Here is an 8821-nt window from a genome sequence, read left to right as displayed (position 1 = left end):
AATAGAAAATGTGAACAGACCAATCACAAGTAATGAAATTGTAACTGTGATTAAAAATCTTCCAACAAACAACAAAAGTCCAGGAACAGATGGCTTCACAGGTGAATTCTATCAAACATTTAGAGAAGAGCTAACACCCATCCTTCTCAAACTCTTCCAAAAAATTGCAGAGGAAGGAACACTCCCAAACTCATTCTATGAGGCCACCATCACCCTGATACCAAAACCAGACAAAGATACTACAAAAAAAGAAAATTACAGACCAATATCACTGATGAATATATATGCAAAAATCCTCAACAAAATACTAGCAAACAGAATCCAACAACACATTAAAAGGATCATACACCATGATCAAGTGGGATTTATCCCAGCGATGCAAGGATTCTTTAACATATTCAAATCAATCAATGTATACATCATATTAACAAACTGAATAAAACCATATGATCATCTCAATAGATGCAGAAAAAGCTTTTAACAAAATTCAACACCCATTTATAATAAAAACTCTCCAGAAAGTGGGTATAGAGGGAACCTACCTCAACATAATAAAGGCCATATATGACAAACCCACAGCAAACATCATTCTCAATTATGAAAAACTGAAAGCATTTCTTCTAAAGTAAGGAACAAGACAAGGATGTCCACTCCACCACTGTTATTCAACATAGTTCTGGAAGTCCTAGCCATGGCCATCAGAGAAGAAAAAGAAATAAAAGGAATCCAAATTAGAAAAGAAGAAGTAAAACTGCACTGTTTGCAGATGATGTGATACTATACATAGAGAATCCTAAAGACGCCACCAGAAAACTACTAGTGCTAATCAATGAATTTGGTAAAGTAGCAGGATACAAAATTAATGCACAGAAATCTCTTGCATTCCTATACAATAACAACAAAAGATCAGAAAGAGAAATTAAGGAAACAATCCCATTCGCCATTGCAACAAAAAGAATAAAATACCTAGGAATAAACCTACCTAAGGAGGTAAAAGACCTGTACTCAGAAAACTATAAGACACTGATGAAAGAAATCAAAGATGACACAAACAGATGGAGAGATATACCATGTTCTTGGATTGGAAGAATCAATATTGTGAAAATGACTATTCTACCCAAGGAAATCTACAGATTCAATGCAATCCCTATCAAATTATCAATATTTTTTTTTTACAGACCTAGAGCAAAAATCTTAAAATTTGTATGGAAACACAAAAGACCCGAATAGCCAAAGCAATCTTGAGGGAAAAAAGGGAGCTGGAGGAATCAGACTCCCTGACTTCAGACTATACTACAAAGCTACAGTAATCAAGACAATATGGTACTGGCACAAAAATAGAAACATAGATCAATGGAACAGGATAGAAAGCCCAGAGATAAACCCACGCACCTATGGTCAACTAATCTATGACAAAGCAGGCAAGGATATACAATGGAGAAAAGACAGTCTCTTCAGTAAGTGGTGCTGGGAAAACTAGACAGCTACATGTAAAAGAGTGAAATTAGAACACTCCCTAACACCATACACGAAAATAAACTCAAATGTATTAAAGACCTAAATGTAAGACTGGACACTATAAAACTCTCAGAGGAAAACATAGGAAGAACACTCTTTGACATAAATCACAGCAGGATCTTTTTTGACCCACCTCCTAGAGTAATGGAAATAAAAACAAAAATAAACAAATGGGACATAATTAAACTTAAAATCTTTTGCACAGCAAAGGAAACTATAAACAAGATGAAAAGACAGCCCTCAGAATGGGAGAAAATATTTGCAAACGAATAAATGGACAAAAGACTAATCTCCAAAATATATAAACACCACATGGAGCTCAATATTAAAAGAAAAAACACCCCAATCAAGAAATGGGCAGAAGACCTAAATAGACATTTCTCCAACGAAGACACACAGATGGCCAAGAGGCACGTGAAAAGCTGCTTAACCTCACTAATTATTAGAGAAATGCAAATCAAAACTACAGTGAGGTATCACCTCACACCAGTTAGAATGGGCATCATCAGAAAATCTACAAACAACGAATGCTGGAGAGGGTGTGGAGAAAAGGGAACTCTCTTGCACTGTTGGTGAGAATGTAAATTGATACAGCCACTATGGAGAACAGTTGGAGCTTCTTTAAAAAACTAAAAATAGAATTACCATATGACTCAGCAATCCCACTATTGGGCACATACCCAGAGAAAATAATAATTCAAAAAGAGTAACATACCACAATGTTCATTGCAGCACTATTTACAATAGCCAGGTCATGGAAGCAACCTAAATGCCCATCAACAGACAAATGGATAAAGAAGATGTGATACATATATACAGTGGACTATTACTCAGCCGTAAAAATGAATGAAATTGGGTCATTTGTAGAAACGTGGATGGACCGAGAGACTGTCATACAGAGCGAAGTAAGTCAGAAAGAGAAAAACAAATATCATCTATTAACGCATATATGTGGAATCTAGAAAAATGGTACAGATGAACCAGTTTGCAAGGCAGAAATAGAGACACAGATGTAGAGAACAAACGTATGGACATCAAGGGGGGAAAGCGGGGGTGGGGTGGTGGTGATGGGATGAACTGGGAGATTGGGATTGACATGTATACACTAATATGTGTAAAATAGATAACTAATAAGAACCTGCTGTTTTAAAATAAATAAATAAACTAAAGATTTTTTTAAAGTTCCTAATAAAAATGAGAAAAATAAAACAAAAACAACAAAAAAATAAAACTGGGCATATAATTAGAAAGTTAACTCCATCCAACAATATTCTCAAATTCCCCAATTCAGGGACTCTACCCATCTGTATAGCACAGGGAAATATACTCAGTATTTTGTAATAACCTATAAGGGAAAAGAATTTGAAAACAAATACATATATTTTTATATATATTTTATATATATATATATATATAATATAAAGTATAAAGATATTGAATCACTACGTTGTACACCTGAAGCTAATATAATATTGTAAATCAACGATACTTCAATTAAAAAAAAATTTTCTTGCAAAAGATCCCTTCGGACGTACAAATCAACTAGAAATACTTGCTCTGCCTTCCTGCATGCTGCCTGTTTCGAAAGAGCTATTTAAGAGGAAGGAGGCGCTGTCCTAGGAGGTGAATGCTTTCTTCAGTCCCAGATTTATCAGGATGGCTTCAAAATGAAAAAAACCACAGGGTTGCCTTATCACGTAAACTAGAGCAGCCTGGTTACGGCACTAACTTCTGCTTATAGTGATGTGCTGGGCAAGAATTTTTGTTCTCCCTTTTCTGTTTTCTGTATTTCGTTGTTTCCAACTCAAGCTCAACAGTTAAAACACAAGATATTTCTCATCAACCTAAAACACAATCAGCTGTTGTCCAAGATGCTACTTGCCTTATAAATATACAAATCACCAAGAGGGAGAGTGTAAAGTAGTTCTTGAGGGCGGCCCCATTTTTCTTCTGTCGCTGGTGCATTTCTCCACCACACTTGTTACAGCAACGACACAAACTAAAGACAAACCCCACCAGAGGCATCAGAATAATAAACAGCAATCCCAGGACAGCACAGATAATAATCCCGATCTCATAGTAGATAATCTGCAAGTCAAACAAAAGAAACAGCACATACTGTAACATAAAATTACACGTAGAACATTCCACAGTGTACACATTTCATGCTTTTTAAGCTATTTGCCGTCATGAGTTAAATCTTGAGGGTGTGTGTGTGTGTGCGCCCATTTTGAAGATCCTTCTTGAAACAAAGGAAGCAGAGATCTGAGTTATCAGAATATGGGATCAAGCAGTTACTACCTTTCTTTCAACTCCCAGGAAAATATCCAGATTCAGGGTCAAGTTGCAAATGGTGTCATTTCAACCCCAAAGGTATTTTGTTTGTTTTTAAATGGCATGACAAATTTTGGCAGAAGTCCTTGCATAATGAATAATCTATACCAAGGATATTTTTCACCAGAAAGATAGAACTAGTAATAGTATTAAGGATTCAAAGTAGTCTGGATTGGATCAATTAATGACAAATTCATAGTCAGTTATGAAAGACTCTGGAATATATCTAAATTTAGAAAAAAAGGCTCAGACTTTCCAAATCAGACATGTTACTCACAGGCCACTCAGTTTCCCCACCCATGTACTGGGAATAAAATACGTACCTTAAAAGGTCCTTGTGAACATTGCAGATAATGTATGATTAGTGATAAGGTGCCATGGAAAGTACCTGGCGTGGAGCAGACACTTGCTAAGTCCCCTTTCAGGCTGGTGAGGCTGGGCTTAGCAGCCTAAGTCTCAGATAGTTCCTAGGTTCCTAGGAACTAGCACAATAGCTAGACACAATCATGTGACCTAAACCTATTTTCATAATCACTGATGGCTTTATTCCAGGCTAAATAAAAATTAATGCAACAGGATATAAAACTCGTTCTCATTCCAATTCATATATGCAGTTACTCACATTTCCATAAAGCAAGATACTTTAAAAGAATGGCAGAAAATTACAGGTTGGTGGTTTGCAACCTGTGATGGTTTGTAATGGACCACCTAGATAGCAATACATTCTGAAGCCAAGCTGAGCAAAGGAAAACAAAACCCAAGCCTTGTTCCTAGAAGCAAATGTGATGTCTTAGAAGAGGAGCACTGAACTTGGAGTCAGAGGACCTGCTTTAAATCCCAGCAGGGGAAGCTTTTAATTCTCTAAACTAGGAAATGTTACATTAGCATTAATGTCATCAGCATATTGTGAGGGACAGATAATTAAATGAGTTAATGTGTAAACAGCTAGCAAAGTGCCCAGCACACAGCAAATGTTAATCAGTATTAGCTAACTCGTGGGCAAACGCTTATGAGTATTAAGCTAGGTGCACATGGCAGTTGAATATTATACTTCCATATTAAGGTTAAAATGCTAAAAAGAAAAAAAAGTGATTGCAATTTTGATGCAGCCTTCTTAAACTAAGCTGGACACCACGGCCATGAAAAGTCATTATTTGCTGGTGTGTAACCCACCCTTGAAGACTCACATCATTGGCCAACTGAGAAACCAGCTCCAGACACTCCAAATTCTTACTTATTTTGCTATCTTTCTCAGCAAATATTCTAAATTGTTACTATTTTTAGAAATTGTTTCTGGGAATTTCCTGGTGGTCCAGTGGTTAGGACTCCACGCTTCCACTGCAGGGGGCATGGGTTTGATCCCTGGTGCAATTTTGATGCAGCCTTCTTAAACTAAGCTGGACACCACGGCCATGAAAAGTCGTTATTTGCTGGTGTGTAACCCACCCTTGACGACTCACATCATTGGCCAACTGAGAAACCAGCTCCGGACACTCCAAATTCTTACTTATTTTGCTATCTTTCTCAGCAAATATTCTAAATTGTTACTATTTTTAGAAATTGTTTCTGGGAATTTCCTGGTGGTCCAGTGGTTAGGACTCCACGCTTCCACTGCAGGGGGCATGGGTTTGATCCCTGGTAAGGAAACTAAGATCCTGCAAGCTTATGACTCAGCCAAAAAAAAAAAAAAAAAAAATTGTAACACTGAACCCCAAACCCAGGAGAGAAGGTGTACTGAAATGTTTTTAATGCACTATCTTTAGCTCCAAATACATATTTTATATTTTGTATATAAGCTTTCCAATGTCACTACTAAATATTAGGTTAAACAGTATCAGGAACAAGATTATGTCATTTCCAGAGTTCATGTCTACACTTAAAAGTCTGGCCAAGATCTGGCAAGAACCTAAATTATTTCCTAATATACCAAGATCTCCGGAGTGCTTTGTGGATTGTGTTGAAGAGAAGCTCAAGATTTAAATTTGCAGACGGGTTGCTATTCTTTCATGGACTACAAAAGCTGAAAGAGAAGATGGAAGATGATGGCAGAAACAAAAAGGAAACAATTTAAAAATCATCACAGTGGAGATGACAGTGAACAGAAAGTTCCGGCAAAAGCGTCACACCACTCGCGGGCTTTAGACAGAGCAATATGAAACAGCAAGTGAGGACTTTACCTTCAGAATCAAGACTACATTTTCTGGCTGAGGAAGTCAAAGCCGTTGCAGAGTTTGTGCAAGCAGAGGCAGCATGTATCAAGAAAACAGAAAACATTACTGGAGTGATTAACCACAACTGAGACCACTAATATCCCACACAGAGGAAATCAAGGGAGAGGAGGATGACACAAGACAGGAACATAAAAGGAGCATTTATTAGACAAACAGTGTTTTGGGTACAGTCAAGCTCTAGGGCTCACATTTGGATTTACATTGGATTTCTTGAAAGGTTCTTAATCAGTAAGCTAATCAGTTATGGACAAGGGGAACTAGAGGGAAAGTTACAAATGCTTAACACACTAACCACAACCACATGGTCTCCATGAAACAGAGAATCAGTGGCTGCCTAGAACCCCAGAGCCCAAGGCACCAACTTCCAAGTGTCCTTTCTAAAATGACAATCCTATGGTATCTTTCCCTTGTTTAACAGCACTCCATAGATTCCCACCATGTCTAATTCAAACTCCTCCACGTGGTCCTATGTTATTTAATTCTGGCTTCATGTTCCCATTCTTCCTGACCACTCTAGCCCCCAGAAAGCATCATGGTCTCTCTCCCTTTCCTCACTTTGGGCTCCCTCTTGCTTGAACCTTATTCCCATCACACTCCCCCCGATGAAACTCAAGTCTGAGTTTGGATGTTGCTTTCTCCAGGAAGTCTGTCTTGATAACAACGTCTGGGTTTGCTGTACATCCCTCCTTGATGATGCCATGGAGTCCTACACTTGCCCTTTCACAGTGCTTACCTCATTTGCACAATTTATAAGACTATCCTTCTTCTTGGAAGAGGGAGGTGACATATGTATGAAGAGGGACAAAGTCATTATTGTTGTTATAGTTGACTTAAAATGTCCTCATGTGGTTAAATAAAATTATGTGGCTCCACGGTGTTCCCAGATGACGTTTTTCAAATTGTCTGGTCCAGGAAATCCAAGTTTGGAGGCCATTGCCTTAGCTGGCAGATTTTCACAGGTGCGGAAGAACAATGTTTGTGATGTTAATAACCTTTAAAGGCGGCATCATCTGAAATGTTGGGATGGGCAGTTCAGATACACATGCCCCTGGGGACCCACAGGGCATCTTGAGTGACCCCAGCCTCCCTTCCTGGGTCCGGGCCCCACGGGCTTGTTACCTCCCAACCTCACCAATCATAAGCCCCTCACAGTGTGTGTTAAAAACACTGACTTCAGGCCCCTCCCCTGGAGAAGCGTCAGGAGATCTGGGCAAGACCAGGAATCTGTCTTTAAAACAAGTCCCGTGTCACGATTATGATTAAGTGCCTCTTCAGTCTTGGTGTATAGATACCTCAGCTCTCTCACCTTCCCATGGGCTAATTCCCACACCGGTGTCTTCGGCGTCTATCAGAGCTCCTCTACAGGATGGAGCTCTGTTGCCCCCTGTGGCGGGTGGCGGAATGATACACCCTCTACAGGCAGCCCTCCCTCCGCTGTGTCACCTCCCACTTCACAGCCAGGGTTCCCTGCACCTCCCAGATAAGTGACTTGCCCTGGAGTCCCTCGACTCAGGGTCTGCTTCGGGGACTCTGGCCAAACACACCCAGCATTCATCTCCCTAAAGCCAATCAGAAAGCTCCCTTCCCAAGGAGCCCTGGCTTCTTTGGTGTCTTTGCTTAACCAAATCCCTCTTCCTTGGATAACTGGAAAACATGACCCAATTCCACACCTAGGGTAGGATTCCATTCATTCCTGTGGGCCCAGTTCTGGCTCCTTTCTCTACACCAGCTCCACCCAAACGGTTTTTATCTATTTGTAAAGACATCTGAGGTGGAGAGGAGGAGATCAGGAAGTAGGGGGTCCCCAAGCTTACAGGAACTCCAAGTCTACTATCAAGCCAACCATAAAGGACTCGTACAACTAAGAGTCCTGCCATGGATGGTGGCAGCCAACTCTGGCTCACACTTGTCAGGCTACTCAGAGTGACCTCAGAGTCTGAGGACCTGGTCCTCTAAGGCTTGGGCCCAGATGAGAGTTCAGCCCCTCACGCCCAACCCATTCCTTGGCAGAGCTAACTGGCATTCAGGCTGGGCTGCTAATGGCATGCAAATTTTCAATATAAATATAAAAGCAGAGGTCATTTTATTCTGCCCTGGGAAGCAGGCATACATGGGAAATCATGTTTGGAAGATAGAAATGAAGCCAGTGGCATTGAAGAATGAAAATGCTTTCTGTGGTAAGAGGGAAGGTGTAGGCACTAGTGTGTATCTGGCTCATCCTCTTTTGTACACATAAATGGCCTTGAGATGAGAACTTCCTCTTCGGCTTCTGCATTCACTTTTCCCTTAAGTATCATTTTATTGCAAATTGAGAATATGCAGCCACTGTTCCCACCACTGGACAAGAGTTCACTGCCTTCACACCCGCTGGAGACACTGTCATTCACACTTGTTGTGCTGGCCATTAAATAAATAAAAGTCCACTGGTACCTTTATTGTTGTCTTGATAACCACCTTTGTACCAGGAAAGGATGGAACGAATCGTCTGACCCTGCAGGACTAATAGCTTGACAAACAGATTCAACTAATTTTTATTATCCTAACATTCAATGCAAAAACATTCGTCTGGGGGCTTCCCTGGTGGCGCAGTGGTTGGGAGTCCGCCTGCCGATGCAGGGGACACGGGTTCGTGCCCCGGTCCGGGAGGATCCCACATGCCGCGGAGCGGCTGGGCCCGTGAGCCATGGCCGCTGAGCCTGCGCGTCCGGAGCCTGTGCTCCGCAACGGGAGAGGCCACA

General features: G+C 40.5%; 1 protein-coding gene across 1 annotated transcript in view; it reads right to left on the bottom strand.

Moving 5' to 3' along the window:
- The window catches only part of PROM1 (prominin 1), a 117289-nt gene that overhangs the window by 66668 nt on the left and 41800 nt on the right, over positions 1-8821 (bottom strand). Inside the window, exons 3-4 of the mRNA XM_024119531.2 lie at positions 6030-6056; positions 3401-3606 (exon numbers count right to left, since the gene is read on the bottom strand). Coding sequence (XP_023975299.1) covers positions 3401-3606; positions 6030-6056 — 233 coding nt within the window. The remainder of the gene's footprint in view (positions 1-3400; positions 3607-6029; positions 6057-8821) is intronic.

This window comes from Physeter macrocephalus, chromosome 7 (assembly GCF_002837175.3).
Source record: "Physeter macrocephalus isolate SW-GA chromosome 7, ASM283717v5, whole genome shotgun sequence".
Classification (NCBI taxonomy): Eukaryota; Metazoa; Chordata; class Mammalia; order Artiodactyla; family Physeteridae; genus Physeter; species Physeter macrocephalus.
This window is presented reverse-complemented; position numbering and strand designations above follow the sequence as displayed.